The sequence below is a fragment of the Anabrus simplex genome, chromosome 3 (genome assembly GCF_040414725.1).
Source record: "Anabrus simplex isolate iqAnaSimp1 chromosome 3, ASM4041472v1, whole genome shotgun sequence".
Classification (NCBI taxonomy): domain Eukaryota; kingdom Metazoa; phylum Arthropoda; class Insecta; order Orthoptera; family Tettigoniidae; genus Anabrus; species Anabrus simplex.
Window position 1 is genome coordinate 283,103,515 of NC_090267.1, and position 17,362 is coordinate 283,120,876.

Sequence of the window (17,362 nt, forward strand, 5' to 3'; positions counted from 1 at the left end):
TTTGCCCCAATCCTTGTATCCTTAATTGGATACTGACTGTGTGTATTTTCAGAACACTTTCAAATTATCTAACATTATTACAGTATTATTATCGCCAGCCTGAGTGGCTCAGACGGTAGAGCGCTGGCCTTCTGACCCCAACATGGCAGGTTCGATCCTGGTTCAGGCAGTGGTATTTGAAGGTGCTGAAATACGCCAGCCTCGTGTCCGTAGATTTACTGGCATGTAAAAGAACTCCTGGGGACAAAATTCCGGCAACATGGAGTTTCCGAAAACCGAAAAGTAAGCTAGTGAGACGTAAAGCCAATAGCATTATTATTACTGTTACTATCTTTATTATTGCATCTTTATCTTGTTTGCACAGAACTTCTGCAAATACGAGTTTTAAAAGACTAAAAACTTCCTTTTTCACTTTTCTCTGATTCTGAACATGTTTACGTATTTCCAGAGAATAAAACTCCTAAATATTTAATGAAAATTATTTTAATACACAAATCTGATATTCCTTTATCCAGTGAAACAGTCAGATTTTCTTAAATCCTTCGTATAGGGTTGTTGTTGTTTGAGTCATCAGTCCATAGACTGGTTTGATGCAGCTCTCCATGCCACCCTATCCTGTGCTAACCTTTTCATTTCTACGTAACTATTGCATCCTACATCTGCTCTAATCTGTTTGTCATATTCATACCTTGGTCTACCCCTACCGTTCTTGCCACCTACACTTCCTTCAAAAACCAACTGAACAAGTCCTGGGTGTCTTAAGATGTGTCCTATCATTCTATCTCTTCTTCTCGTCAAATTTAGCCAAATCGATCTCCTCTCACCAATTCGATTCAGTATCTCTTCATTCGTGATTCGATCTATCCATCTCACCTTCAGCATTCTTCTATAACACTCGTATAGGGTAATGGTACTATATATCGAACGCCCTTTAAATATCGAACAGTTCACACATCTCGTTGCAAAATAAGGATATCGAAAAGTTTACGTAACATCTGAGATTTCTAAAGTCATCCTTCAAAACTTAGCTTTATGTCAATTGATAGGTCGAAGAACTTTGGAGTTGGCGGGATTTTGATGAGATTGTTGTATTGTTACTAAGGTGCAGTGTCCGTGTGATTATCTGTTTTTGCCAGTAAAATAGTGCCTTCAGAAGGTATCCTTTAAATAAGAGGTTGCATTAACATACATATATGTTTATTAATTTCTTGTATTGTGCGGTTTCACCTATCTTCATATTTATTTCTAAAATAAAATACTATTTGATATTTGACTCCCATTTTATAATATCGAAAGGATGTTCGATAAATGAAGTTCATTTAATAAAAAAACAACCCTTAATATCGAACACCACAGAAAATTAATGGGCTGTTGTAATTTTAATTTGTAGTATTGTTTTATTTGGCGCAAAAGTCTGAATTTCTGTGGTTGTGACTGCTGAGGCATCTATCTGTAACTTGAGAGGACCCGAATTTAAACCTCATCGGGTATAGTTAGATTTCCCTTACGATGTCTTGTGTCTGTCTGATGCCGTACGTTGTTCTAATCACTTTATTTAACAATCCTGTCCCTATCCACGGTTTTTCGTCCTTGACAAAGTGTCGTCAACAAGGGGGGTGTGTGGGGGGCAGTTATCCCGCACTCTTTGAAAAAAAAAAAAAAAAAAAAATGTTATTACATTTTAGCCATTTAAAACTAGAAAGCAGAAAATAATTGTTTTTGCAGTTCTTGCTGATTTCCTTAACTAGTGCTCCTTAACTAGTGCTTGACTATGGTCAAAACTAAGACGCCCAATGGGGCAATTGTCCCAAAAGCTAAAGTTAAACATGTTGAAAAAATTAAACGGTGTCAGTATTCATTATCTGTAGAGGCATGATTTTTCGCATTAATTACTGAACGATTTCGCGAGAAGGATACTAATTTTCACGTTATTTCGCAAAATAGACATTGCCGCATCGCTTTAATTTCGCTTTAATGACATTCTAAAATTAATCATTGTTTCCTTAGTTGGTTGGTTGTGGGAAGGTCTCAAAATCCTAACCAATAGAAAAAAAGAAAATTTTTTATCAGAAAGAGGTCTTAGAAAACCTAGTCTTACTATCACTGATCGTTGATTGTGGAAGTTTAATTGATGGACTGTACATACTGTACCGTTTTCAACGTCCTGATAATGAGATAAACGTGGTCATACGGCGTTAGAATTTGCCCTGCACGTGAGAAAATTCACTTGGTTGGGCTATACATTCAAAAAAATATACGGACACAATGAATCAAAGGGGCTGTAGTTATCAAAATAATAAAGTACGGGTGCAGGAAGTCAAAGAAGCCGTAACATGTCGGAGAAAAATGCTAATTTGGCGATGCAGACAGGCCATGGTTTTGGGAGTTAGACGTGCGGACCGGCAGAATCCATGCGGCCGTGATATAAAAAAAGAATAGAATGCTTTTGGGATTGTTAAAAAATCGAGTTGGACAATAAAAAAAATTTCACTGCAGCGGGACGAGATTTTCTACGCAGAAGAAACCGTCGTATTTAGAAGGGAGAAGATTAAGCTAAAGAATTAGTACTTCAAGCGAATCTTAAAGGATCACACCAAAATCTAGCATTTTACCGAACAGATTAGATAATTAAAATCAAGAGAGAAGAAGTTTAAACACTTCGTCGGTAGCCGTAACGCCAATTCAAACTTCGTGTATTGCATTAAACGAGATAATAATATCTATACACTGAAGATATTAACGACAGTGAAATTGAGAGCTGACTAGATTGTATTCTTAAAGTCTTGTCACTAGATTCTATCATTGAAGTTCTGATTTGGATTACTTGTAGAAAAAGTTACGAATTAGATCCTGAATAATATATTGCAGAAGACTATGTCCCTGATCCTAGTGACAATGTTCAATATTCTGTCGCATGTACTCATCGCCGTCATCATGAGGAGCTAAACTAGAGATGGATCTGACAACCTGACGGAAGCCGCCCTGCCGATGCTGCTACCCCAAGCCTGCTATCCCAAACCTGCATTCCAGTGCATAATCATGACGCAGTAGATGTCCAGTGCCAGCCCGCAGGCCGTGGATGATCACATGGAAACCTAGCCCAGTCTAGTAACATCGGCAAATGACAGCTAAGTTCCGATATTCTTTTATTGGTAGTAGTAGTTAGAAATGTTAGAAGTAATATATAAATTAAGCTGTGAATTTGTAGTGCGAAAGTTGTTATTCGTGTCTTTGAGAGAAAATTCAAATCGGCAAAATCTTCGCAAAGAGTTTAATGTGGTTAGACTTTACACTGGCTACGTGTCCAAGCTTAACCTTACAGACCTCGGGTTCGACCCTAGGATTAAGGGCGTTAACCTTACAGACCCAAGTTCGATGCCAAAAGTATAGCTTACCGTAACAGCCAACGTGATTATGGCTAACAGGGCAAACTTAATATAACAGACATGACGTGTCTAGATTTAACCTCGCAGACCCCGGGTTCAATCCCAGGCCTAAGGGCGTTAACCTTACATACCTAAGTTAGATGCCGAGGCTAACAGCATAACAGTGCAGTCTTAAGCTCACGCTGACCAGGCGTAACCTAACCGGTTCATTGATACGTGTGGACGTAGGTATTCTTCAATAATGTATAATCAATGCCATCATATATGCTGAGATTTAAGGTGATTTTCTTCCCGTGCTAAAATGAAACGACGTATTTAATACGGTAAACTTTAACCGTAAAACAGAAAGAAGATAATAGTTTACGTGTTATTAAGATTTGGTTGCCGATTCACCACAAATACATGTGAGTAAATATGAGCTTACGTTATTCAAATATGTATTTATTTTTTCATAGTAACATAAATATTTAATGATATGACTGAAAACTAACCCAATTATGCAACGTCGTAGTTTCAGTGTGGTATGTTGAAATGTTATGCCGCGGGGAAAGTAATTGGTAGATAAGGTTATGAGAAATATGTTGTGGAGAATATAGATATGAATATTCGTTGAGATACATGTGAATTTGAGTATGGCGCGATATTATGATATTCCCAAATGATATATGGAAGGGTGTATCCATATTTGAAAGTTGTTGGTAGTAATTATGACTTGTTACTAACCATTAATATTATTTGATATGTGCGGCACGACTGTTAGAATGAAGTGTGATATTTTTGGGTTAAATATAGGTGATAATACGACGTTATGTAACATGATGTAGTGGTAGGCTAACCGGAACTGTCTTCAAAATACAATCTATAAATGAAGTATAAGTAAGGATAAAACTTGATGTCTTCTTGGAAAATTTCAAACGGGATAATGTATATTATTTGATATTTATGGATGAAGCCATATTTTAAAGGGAGAAATGTCTTCTTAAATTTTATTCTCTGCCATAAGCAAATGAAATACGTCACCAGCTGTATTCCTTGGGATGTTATGAAATATTATTCGGACCCGGATGCGAATTTGAGGCACGTCAGTTACATCGATTGATAGTATATCACTGCTATTATATAGTACCTACCGGAGATATTAGAATACTAGATGGTTACATTTACATATTAATGACATGATAAAATGATTGATATATATATACACATTTTTTTTTTTTTGATGGAAGATAATTAATATAGCTGAATAGAGCTATTGCTTTGGAATTTGGCTGACATTGCCGATGTTATAAATATATATATATTTTTTTTAGAAGATACATGAAGATGTTATAAATTTTTTTTTTTACAAGGAACTGAAAATAAGTGCATTCAGAATTGAAATTAAGTTTATTTTGTTTGATTTATCTAATTTGTTCTATCCATGTAACTACTTTAATTTATTCAATCATCTGATTTGATTAACTACTTTAATTCATTTAACAGCTACAATTTATGAATGTAGGCAAACTTTTCTTTGTTTTTCATGAGGCGATTAAGATATTTATTCTGAAGGAATGATCGGATTATTTTACAGAGGCGATATAATATTTCAAGGAAAGCATGATGAATATTTGTTATAGAAAGTTATATTTTTTTTCTTTTTCTCTTTTCTTCTATTAATTCATGATCATGAATAATAAAAAATTTAAATTAAAAAAGGATATTATTGAGGATAAATTATTTGATTTAGCAGATAAGTTTAGGTTGAACGTGCATGATTAACGTGCTATTGAAAGACTGATTTTTAGATAGTAATTGGGAATTGACATTGCCGGACGAATAATTTTGGTGGGTGAATCCTAAGTATGAAGAAATGGGTTCCCGGTTGAACCTTACGTAAAATATATATTCTTTTTGTTGGTGATGCGTAATAAAAATCCCTGAAAGATGTCGCATAGCAACTTAGAGAATATTTTGATGATTGCAATGAGTCGAAGAGATGGAATTACTACGTCGGTTGAAATGATTTTGACATAATAAGTTAAACTCTACATGACGTATGCAAACTTGGATAGCTGCCGACATTTTAGCATCATATATTTGTTGCATTGATCTGTTCATTCGATCCGAAGACATGACAGACATAATAGGGGAAATAGCCGGAGCATTTGACTGATCGCCCAATATGATGCAGAAAAAAATAATTCCCCGAGGATCGGTGCAATACCTGGTACATACTTTTGAAGCCATTTCCGGACTGCAGGGTCATCTACCTTCTCCAGCGGATGTTGGCTTTGAGTAGCATCGCTGTTGTTTCGTGAATAAATTATGTTTTTTCACTCTTAGCTTTCTTTTGCATATCTAATGGGAGTTCTATTGTTGCCTGCCGTTTCACTGTTGAAGTGCTAAATTTACGTTCTGATGTTCCTTATTTTTAAAACAATGTTTTGAGACAGTATCTATTTTCTTCACTCGATACGAACATTACAAAATCTACACATTAAAATATTGCTTTCCGAAACGTATAAACCTTCACTCGCAAACTGTTTAGCTCTACTGTGCACCGTAACACTTGTCGAGCGACCCATCTTCGGTACTGTCTGTAATCACTTTCTTAATTTTACCTGACCACGAAGCCGAATTACACCAGTCAATTGTGCTGCTTGTAGATGTCATTAGGGATTACAGCATTGCACAATGCCGTGAGGAGTCAGGCTGGGGTGGGATTACCAGCCACCACAAGAACATTCCAAACATTTCATTTGGCAAGAAGCCTGGAGCCAACCCCTTTTCTTTGATGCCATGTCTTAAAGAGATTATCCAGAACATTAATGATAACATCTTTCCTGTTGATGAATCTTTGTTCGCTCTTCCTTTTCTTTTCATACATAATCTTGGAACAAAATGTCAAGTTCGTTATTCACTACAGATTTCGCTGTAATATCGCGCTTATCGCGAAATAAATGAATTTCGCTTTAAAATGGCCTTATCGCTTTAATTCGCGAACATAATATCCATATTTTCTTAACCAGAAACATATGATTCGTAAAGATATCGCAAAATCGCTACAAAATATTTTTTTGTCGCGTTTATCGTTAATGCAAAAAAATCATGCCTCTATCTGCCTTGACTGAAGCTGTTCAATAGGTTAAGTCCGGTATGACGTCTCAAAGGCAGGCATCTAATAGAAAGCAGGTCCCTTTAACAATGTTAAACGATAAACTATCTGGACGTCAGAAGATTCAGACTGCCCTTGGGTGGAAGTCGTTTCTGAGTCCGCGAGAAGAAGAGGACATTAGTGAATGGGTAATCAACATGGCTAAGAGAGGATTTCCACTGAAGAAAAATAATTTACTTGACACTGTTAAGCCAATTGTGCAGTCGTCAGGAAGGAGCACACCTTTTAAGTATGGAAGACCTAAGAAGATGTACAATATTATAGGGAAGGATCCACCTTTCAATACTCCGTGGTAAGTTGAACTAAAAAGTAGTTACAACCTGTTTATTGGGACCGGTTTCAACACATTTCAAGTGTCATCATCAGCCAATTAGCGAAGATCTTAAAACGACTAATATATTGAACACAGGCAATGTTAATTTTTTTCCTGTGTTCAATATATTAGTTGTTTTAAGATCTTCGCTAATTGGCTGATGATGACACTTGAAATGTGTTGAAACCGGTCCCAATAAACAGGTTGTAACTACTTTTTAGTTCAACTTACTACGGAGTATTGAAAGGTGGATCCTTCCCTATAATATTGTACATCTTCTTATTTCTCTATTCAATACGGAACAATCATGAAGTTTTTAACTTTATATGGAAGACCTGGTAAAACATGGTTCAAATGTTTTATGGGACGGCATCCTTCCCTGTCTCAAAGAAGGCTGAAACCATTAGCAAGGGCAGGGCTGCTGTCTTGGAAGAGAGAATAAGTGGTTGGTTTGCTGTACTGTCATGCTACCTGGAATCTAAGGATGTAAGATCAGTTATGGAAGACCCAAGCAGGATCTTCAATGCAGACGAGACAAATTTTCTGTTCCATAAAAGTACCTTGGAGTCAGAGGGGAACAGCTTCAAATTACGGCAACCTCTAAAGAGAAAAAAGGCATAACAGTGCTCAGAAATTTCTGTGCCGATGGGCGTTGTACCCCAACAATGATCGTCTACAGCAACATACGACTTCAGCAACTTATCAAAGATAATGTACCTGAGCCTTGGATCTACGAGAAAACTGAAAGTGGCTGGATGAAGGCCCCAACGTTTCTGAATTACCTTGAACACTTTAGGTCATGGCTAGAGGTAGAGAAAATTACACTTCTGTTATTTTATTTCTTGATGGACACAGAAGTCACTTATCCCTTCAAGTCAGTGAATATTGCCATGACCGTGGAATAATTTTGTACTGCCTTTTCCCTAAAGCCACCCATCTTCTGCAACCAGCAGATGTGGGAGTATTTGCACCTCTAAAGAGAGCATGGGAAAATGCTCTTCAAGACGAGAAAATACAAACTCTCGGTCCATTAGTAACCAAGGTAAATTTTGCACCCATGTTAAAAAAAGTTTGGGATGATGCTGTTAGGCCAGATATTATGAAAAGCACCTTTCGTAAGTGTGGTGTCTATCCACTAGATCCCAACATTGTGGACTACACAAAATGTGTTGCAGATATTTTGAAATCCTCAGTGGGAAGGCAACAGCAAGAGAGTGACGAAGGAAGTCCATCATCCCTTTCCACTTCCAATCAGAAGAAGTTTGTGCTTGATGCCCTGGAGGAATTCTTGCCTCCTTGCGTTCTCGAGAAGTTCAATGACAAACTAAGATGTGATGGAGAAAAACAGAATGATGGGGATCCAGATTTGTATTCTTATTGGAAAAGTGTTACAACTCGGTACAATGCAACACGTGAAACAATATCGACTATGAAAAATGACAGACAGTTCATCAGAAGATGATGGTGATCAAGGAAGAGATGATGAATGTTTAGAGGTGTACGTACCTTCTCCCAAGAAAGATTTTCCTGGTGCCGTCATTTTGAAGAGTGGAGTAAAAGTTCACAAGCCGAAAATATTGAATGAGCATGAAATTGCTTCAGAACTAGCTTGCTCACCCACTTTAAGTAGTAACGAGGATTCTTTCAAAGATTTTCTCGAAGTTCCTCAAGTACTAGAAAAACCTCATCAGTTTAGATTAAGGAAAACATATGCGATATCTTCAAAGGAGTACCGGGAAGAATTGAAGAGAAAGAAAAGAAACAAGGAAGACTAAAGGCATGTTCTGCTCTCTGTGGAAGAGTAGAGATAAGAAACTGTTTTTTGTGTTTCCCAGGATATTTTAATGTGTATTAATATTGCTTCCTCTACTTTTGTGATTTATATTTTAGATTCATTCTATTTTGCTCATGTTATTACAATCATATAATGTCTAATGTAAAGTGATTTAAAATAAATATTTCTGTTCGGTATTTAAAACCTACCGTTCGATATATAAAAATCATGTTTGATAAATAAGACTTCACTGATCGATATATAACGCAGACCGTTTGATATATGAGGAATACAATTGTTGCATTTAAGGGCGCCTCGAGCCTACAAATTGTACATTTTTAAATGTCTGAACAAACTAGTTGCAACCAGGGGATGTTCTTTTAATGTTTTATAACTATTTCAGATGCCCGTTCTTCACTGGGAAAAAAAAAAAAACCACTGATCAATAATTCATAGAGATTACCTTAAGTGTTCGATAGATAGTGCCACGACCCTATTATCAGAGTACCATACCCCATTTTCCAACCGATTGTCTCAAAATTCAATAAATTCTGACTTACAACTTCAAAGTTACATGAAGTGAACAGTGATCAGTTTTTAAGGTAGAGACTTCTGATTTTCATGAAAATAATCAGAAATTTATCTACTATCAAAATATAAAATAAACCAAAAAAGCAATTTTATGACTTATCCCCTCAAGCATGACATTGTTGAAATCTAGGCTGCACCCACAGAATGGTTTATTTCTAGCATACTACCAATGCTGAGTGTGGTACCTATGAATTTCACTATAATTTCCAAATGGGCAGGCAAAAAAAATATTTAAAAATGAACTATAACAAATATATATTACAAAAATTATAAACATATGCTAAGCTGGACAGCTGAATGTCAGTAACATGACTTTGTGTAGTAGTCACCCATGCATTCGCATTTCTCGGCGTATTATCATGAATTACATTTTCAGTGTCACCATCTTCACTGGAGTAATAACAAACTCATCCTCTGCGTTACTCTCACACTCTGAATTACTTTCCCTGCCATTAATAACGAGTAAATTAGCTATTTCTGTGTCACCAGTAACTCCACCCGGACCTGCCATGCTTTCAAACAAACTTGAAACATGTATGCCGAGTTTTAAAAATAAATGATTCCGAATATATTGCACCACTGCGCTGTACACGCTGTGTCTGTAGCAGACCAGTGGGTGCACCATTATGCCGCGCGCGCAAGGGGGGTTGAGATACAGTTTTCTGAAGAGCATCACATATATACATTGTCAGACACTCAGGGAGCAACTAAATATTCATTTCATCAAATAGGGTTGCATTTCAAGAATGAAAACAACTACTATAGTACTCCAAGTACGATCAACATGCCATTTGCTTGTGAAAGAAAGAAAATGTTAAGAATTGACGTACAAAATTAAACTTCTTTAACTGACAACGGCCAGGAGAGTCAACGTAATCTGTGATATCTATGAAAAAAGAGAAGTAGAGTTTTCTTTTTCTGTGAATACCAACAATTTTGTTAAATAGTCTATAACAGCCAACTGGTATTGTGAGTGGTTTGTAAATAATGAAATGGTTATTATAACATTATTTATGTCTCCTTACCAAATGTACATTTTTCCTCGTCAGACATATTCTCAAAAACACTAGAGATTTTTCTCTCAACTAGTTACTTTGATACAGAAATGGCTTTCAAAATATCATTTTTCAAGGAAAATATCCCAATAAAAAAACATTTTGACTTTGAAAAGTACTGTTTTATCAATGGCTAGCACAACATACCTTTTTCTTTTTACGTGTTTCAGCAATACTTAGGTCCACAGATTTACTTGGTTCATTATCAGTAGCAGGAGCAACAGATGATGCCAACTGAATTGGAGGTTCCTGAGTTACTGCTGCAAGGGTTTGGTCAACATCTGCTGAAGGGGTTCGTTCCACTGGGGTCTCTACAACGGCTGGTGGTATACTGCCACTTGATTCTAGCGATGCAAGATCCGAATAAAATGAGTCCAACTCAGCATGAAGCGAAGCTTTCCTCTTTTTAGCTGGAGGTTTGGCTATCACGTGAACACTTGATGTAGGAATCGACATTGGCATGGGTACTGCTCCCACATATGGCACCGGTCCATACTCTATCGCTGCTGTTGGACCCATTGACATTCCAGGAATACTCGACGATACTACTGGTCCTTGCTGGAAAGTAAATTATTATATGTCAAATTTCATAATACTTTTATTATTATTGTAACAGTAGACTAATTTAACCTTTCGCTCTCTCTCTCTACTGAATTACATGCAAAAAGGGAGGAATATAAAATTCTTTAATTATATATAAATACACCCAATCTACATTAACAATGCAGAGATGGCACTATTTATGATTTCCCTTTTTTTCTGCTCCACACCTCTGAGCACTCTTGAAGAGCAGTCCTCTGTCCATGTAACGCTGTGAAAGCAAGATTTTGATGATGATCATCATTACAACACGAACTACAATGATGTTATTGGTATTATACCATTAACTATTTCTATGGTTTCTTGAGACACCCATATGCTGGAATTTTGTCTTGCAGGAGTTCCTTCATCTGCTAGTAAATCTACGAATACAGTACAAGGCTGTAGTATTTGAGTAAAGCAAACTGTGATATAAGAACTTGCAGGTAGAGCTATATTTACATTCAATTTTCTGAACATAAAAGTTAAAGTTTAGGGCTTATTAAGAGGATATTTTAAAAAGAAGTGCAATACTGAGGATACCGCTACCTACACAACTACTTAATATAATTATTATAATGTACAGGATTACTGAGCGAGTGGCTAAGTGATTTGGGTCATGTAGCTGTCAGTTTGCAGTCGTGAGTCAGCAGCTCCAAAGATGGTTTTCCGTGGTTTCCCATTTTCACACAGTGGAAATGCTGGGGCTGCACCTTAATTAAGGCCACAGCCACTTCTCTTCCACTCCTAGTCCTTTCCTATGCCATCATCACAATAAAACCTAGGCCCCACCTGTGTTGGTGTGATGTAAAGCAAATTGTAAAAAAAAAAAAAAAAAAAAATGTACAGGAACCTCTTTCCTGAACATTTTTTGTATTATTAATGTAGTACTTAATTGTACAGTACAGGTAAATGCTATATCAGATTAGTATTGACAAGCAAAGGAAACAAAAACCAGATTAGTTACATAAAAATAATAGACAAAAAAGCTCTTTCTAGCAACATGATTTGAAGTCAACCCCCTGTAGGCCCTTCTGTAAAAGACAGCAAAGTTTAGTAAAAGAAAACAAGCTGAAAAAATTGCTGTTGTTTACACACACGCACAAAAACAAACAGAAAGTGATCAAGTTTCGTACGTGCAAAGGAGAACAGGTGATGATACTGAGAACTTTTTTTTTCTTCTGCTATTTGGTTTATGCCGCACCGACACAGACAGGTCTTATGGCGACGATGGGACAGGAAAGGGGTAGGAATGAGAAGAAAGCGGCCATGGCCTTTATTAAGCCACAGCATTTGCCTGGTGTGAAAAAGGGAAACCACTGAAAACCATCTTCAGAGCTGCCGACAGTGGGGCTCGAACCCACTATCTTCCGAATACTGGATACTGATACCAATATAAATGGTCCGTTATTGGACATTATAAATTTTCCAGCTAGCTCATTCTTGGTTGCCAGCGTTTCGCCCTCGTGTGCTAGGGTGGGCTCATCAGTTGGTACCTAGCACACCTACCAATACGCTGGCTAGTGCATACCGTGGAGGCCACTGCGTAGGCTAACTGGAGCCACCGGCTATGCATTGGATATGCATTGGCACTGCCGGTGGCTCCAGTTAGCCTACGCAGTGGCCTCCACGGTATGCACTAGCCAGCGTATTGGTAGGTGTGCTAGGTACCAACTGATGAGCCCACCCTAGCACACGAGGGCGAAACGCTGGCAACCAAGAATGACCTAGCTGGAAAATTTATAATGTCCAATAACGGACCATTTATATTGGTATTATAAATTTGCTTCATTCAGGACAAATCAACATCTATATCATACTGGATACTGGTCGCACTTAAGCGACAGCAGCTATCGAGCTCGGTCGAAGAACATTTTGGAATCACTGTAGTCATATGATCATGCTCCAAGTTGCCCCTCTCCACACTGAACAGGTGTAAGTGAATAAAGGACATAGCAGTGATCTGTAAAGAAGTAACCCATATTCTAATTTCAGGAATGATTAAGAGAGGATACAATTTTGTTATTCTTGAGTAATGCCTTTGTTGGCGAGATGTAGTGTTTACAGTGCACTATGTCTTCTGGTATGGGCTATATCAAATTTGTTACTTTCATTGACCTGTCTCAGTCTCATTCTTGGCTTTGACAAAATGAAAGTGACTGAGGTATGAGTGATGCTAGTAATACCATTGCTTATGCAACCAGTCCCTGTTATGAATGGTGTGAAAATATCACTCATAGGGTCGGTTGGTGCATGCATTTCAGTGGGCTTGGCAGACTGATATGTAATAGCAATGACTGGCTTGGTGAGGAAAGCAACGGGAAACTAACTCACCCCTCATTTCCCTAGTACGCCTCTTCAGTGATGCCTAGGCTATTTATGACAGCTGTTGGTGGAGCTGCAGAGGATCAAACCAGTCTTCGGGCTGAATACCCAACATACATACAACATACACATTCTTGAGTAGCCTAGATTTAAGTTTGTTATTAATGTGCTAATGGTTCATGGTGTGGATTACTGTAGCCACGACCTAGTTGGTGAACCATGGGAAATGGCTGAGTGGCCTAGTAAGTGGTCCTGAGTCGGCATACCAGTTGCTATGGAATGCGAGTGGGCATCGCAGACATATTCTGAGGCCATCCTTGTGCTCAGGCGGCTAGGACTATACAATCCACCGGTAGTCCATAATCCGTTAGAGGAGAGATCCTCACATGGACTATGTGTAGTAGGGTAGCATCTTGCTTCATGAATTTACCGAGCTCAGAACATTTTAAGCAAGCCTCGGACCTATCGGAGTAACGGAGTCCCATTAACATTTGGCAGGAGAGGGACTCCTTGGAAACAACTTGGCGAACGAAATGGAATTTGATGGGGGCTATCAATATTAATGGGGCTTATGGAAGGAAGAAAGTAGAACTGGCTGAGTCAGCAAAGAGGATGCATCTGGATGTGCTAGGAGTAAGTGATATTCGGGTAAGAGTAGATAACGAGGAAGAGATAGGAGATTATAACTTGTACAGACAGGTGTACGAAAGGGAAGGGCAGAGTATGGGCTAGGGCTGTTTATCAAGAATACCATTGCATGCAACATAGTTTCTATTAGGCACGTAAATGAGCGAATGATGTGGGTAGATTTGGTAGTTGGAGGAATTAGGACAAGAACTGTCTCAGTGTATTCACCATGTGAGGGTGCAGATGAGGATAAAGTTGACAAGTTTTATGAAGCATTGAGTGACATCGTGGTCAGGGTAAACAGCAAGGATAGGATAGAGATAACGGGTGATTTCAATGCAAGAGTTGGAAATAGAACTGAAGGATATGAAAGGGTGATTGGTAAATGTGGGGAAGATATGGAAGCTATTGTGAATGGGAAGCATATGCTGGACTTCTGTGTAGTATGGGAGGCTAGGGGTACCAGATCCATAATAGACTATATCTTAACCAACTTCAAATTCAAGAAATCTGTTAGGAATGTAAGAGTTTACTGGGGATTTTTCAATGATACAGACCACTATCTGATCTGTAATGAACGAAATATCTCTAGGCCTAGGATAGAGAAAGTGAAATCTGTCTGCAAACGAATAAGGGTACAAAATCTCCAGGACGAGGAAATTAGACAGAAGTACACGGATATGACTAGTGAAAAGTTTTGAACAGTCAATAGTAAGCAGGTTCAGGATACAGAAAGAGAATGGGTGGCATACAGGGATGCTGTAGTAGAAACAGCAAGGGAATGCCTAGTAATAACTGTGTGTAAAGATGGGAAAAGGCGAACAAATTGGTGGAATGATGAAGTGAGAGCAGCTTGTAAACGTAAAAAGAAGGCTTGTCAGAAATGGCTCCAAACAAGGGCCAAGGCAAACAGGGAATTGTACATAGATGAAAGAAACAGAGCAAAACAAATAGTTGTTGAATCCAAAAAGAAGTCGTGGGAAGATTTTGGTAAGAACCTGGAAAGGCTAGGTCAAGCAGCAGGGAAACCTTTCCGGACAGTAATAAAGAATCTTACAAAGGGAGGGAAAAATGAAATGAACAGTGTTTTGAGTAACTCAGGTGAACTCTTAATAGATCCCAGGGAATCACAGGACACATGGAATAAATATTTTGAGTATCTTCTGAATGTAAAAAAAATCTTTCTCGTGACGTCGTCAACAACCAAGCTCGCGGGGAAGAGGACACTGATATTGCTGAACTATGCTTGAGGAAGTGGAAAGAATGGAAAATGAACTCCATTGTCTTAAAGCAGCAGGAATGGATGAAATGGTGAAATATAATGGGAAGGCAAGGATGAAATGTTTTCATAGAGTAATACGATTAAAAAAATGCAATGTCAGTAAGGTACTGTGACTGCATGAAAGCATTAATTGCATGTAGCTATAAACAAGGGGGAACAGGAAGGATTGCAACAACTATCGAGCTATTTCACTGATAAGTACACCAGGCAAGGTGTTCACAGGTGTTTTGGAAGGGAGGGTGTGATCGGTGGTAGAGAGTAAGTTGAATGAAAACCAGTGTGGTTTCAGATCATGGAGTGGCTGTCAGGGTCAGATTTTCAGTATGCGCCAGGTATCTCAAAAATGATACGAGAGGAATAGATAGTTATGTTTATGTTTCGTAGATCTAGAGAAGGCATATGACGGAGTACCGAGGGAAAAGATGTTTGGTGCACTCTGAGACTATGGGACCAAGGATAGATGATTGTAAGCAATCAAAAGCATTTACGTTTGCAATGGGGCTGCAATGAAATTTGATGGTAGAACAAGTTCTTGGTTTAATAATAGATCAGCGGATGTCCACGGTCCTACATAGTTCCACTTCAAATATTTCGACTTTTGATAGTTTTTCGTCATGTTTATGGTGACGTATAGCTCCCAGAAAAATATTTACATTTTCATACATTTTTTATATAGCATACCCTGGACAGTGAAAATGGACATTTTGACACCTGTACAATTCCTTATTACAATGCAGGAGTGTGCATTGCCAGACAACAGTGTGTACCCGGCCTGGATTATTAGTACTGTTTAGCTATTACTGTTAGGTTAAGTGTTCCTGTCAGTGGGATTATTGTACTCAGGTGGGGTGCACTCAGCCATGCACGGAAGGTGTTGCATGTTCCTCGCTTAGCGCATGACGTCAAGGTGGAACAGCTAGCCACGCGGGACCAGAGTAGCTCGCGGCAAATCCTTCAGTTATCACATGTATCGGATGTATTTGTTTACCTTTAAAGTGCATGGGTGTTTAAAAGAGTGTCAGAGGGCCTAGTTTCTTCTTTCGTTTGTGCTGTTCGGCTGTAACTTATGCGGTACAAGGTATGAGATAATTGTGAAATGAACCCGTAAAGTGTATTCACAGACACATCGCTTAACAGGCAGTCGTGATACGGTGACGACGGTTCTATTCCTCACAGTGCTCTAGAATTGTGACAGACAATGCCGGGCTGTGCTGTAGTAAACTGTAAATCCCACAACCGAAACATCAAAGAAAGTGAAATAGTTTTGCATGCTTTCCCGCGTGATATTAAACTACAAAAGGTTTGGGTATCGAAGTGCTGCAGAAAAGACTCTGTAAATATTAAAAATGCTCGAATATGCTCTCTTCATTTTTAGCAGTCAGACTACGTAAGAGACTTGAGGTCTGAATTGTTGAATTTGCCTCGGAAGTGGGTGCTCAAACCCGGGGCTGTTCCCTCACTTATGTTCCCATGCATTAACACGAATGCTGTTTTAGTGAATAGGAATGATAACATGCCTGTAGTTAGTGCCTGCATGACCTCGCCTACTGCAGAAGAAAGGAGGGAGTGGTACGACAAAAGACTAGTACAGAAACGAGCTCTTGAGACTTTGAAACAACTATCACCCATTAAAAGAACAGCTGACAAATGTACTGACACAGAAGATAATCCTACTGCCACTTCAGAAAAGGACAACTTATTAAAAACTATTGCAGCTCTTGAAGCAAGAAACGCTCGGTTGTCTGATGTGAATATGAAATTAAAATTACAAAACAAAGGACTTGCGAATAAGCTGTCACTTTCACAAAGAAATGTTCACAAACTAAAGAACATGAGTACTTTAGTGTCTGACGAAGTTAAACGAATAGAGGAAAATATTTTCACCCAGCCAAGCAAGAAGTCTGTTAAATGGATCTAAACGAGTTCAATGGAATAAGGAGGACATTTGTAAAGCGATTACTCTATGTGCTGTTTCGCAGAAATGCTACATTTACATTGACTTGCAGTTTCAACGGTACGAACATTAATAAACCACCAGGCATATTGCAAGACGTTCTACTTCTGAAGAAAATGCAAGCTGACAGACTGAGCGATAAAGAACAAATCTGCGTTGTATCATTCGATGAAATGAACATCAATAGCAGAATTTGTGACCAAGAAGAAGACAGAATAGTAGGCCTACATAGCAATGATCTTGTTGTAATGGTACGAGGGTTGTTTGCATCATGGAAACAACCTACTTTGATTTTGACGTACAAATGACAGCTACGCTT

The 17,362-nt window shown here is 38.3% G+C and overlaps 1 protein-coding gene across 2 annotated transcripts in view; it reads right to left on the bottom strand.

The window, feature by feature from the left end:
* LOC136866262 (uncharacterized) overlaps positions 1 to 17,362 on the bottom strand; it is a 445,701-nt gene that overhangs the window by 22,995 nt on the left and 405,344 nt on the right. For both annotated transcript variants that reach the window (XM_067143066.2, XM_067143067.2), the window contains one exon: positions 10,424 to 10,834. In XM_067143066.2, the coding sequence (XP_066999167.2) occupies positions 10,424 to 10,834 (411 nt within the window). The remainder of the gene's footprint in view (positions 1 to 10,423; positions 10,835 to 17,362) is intronic.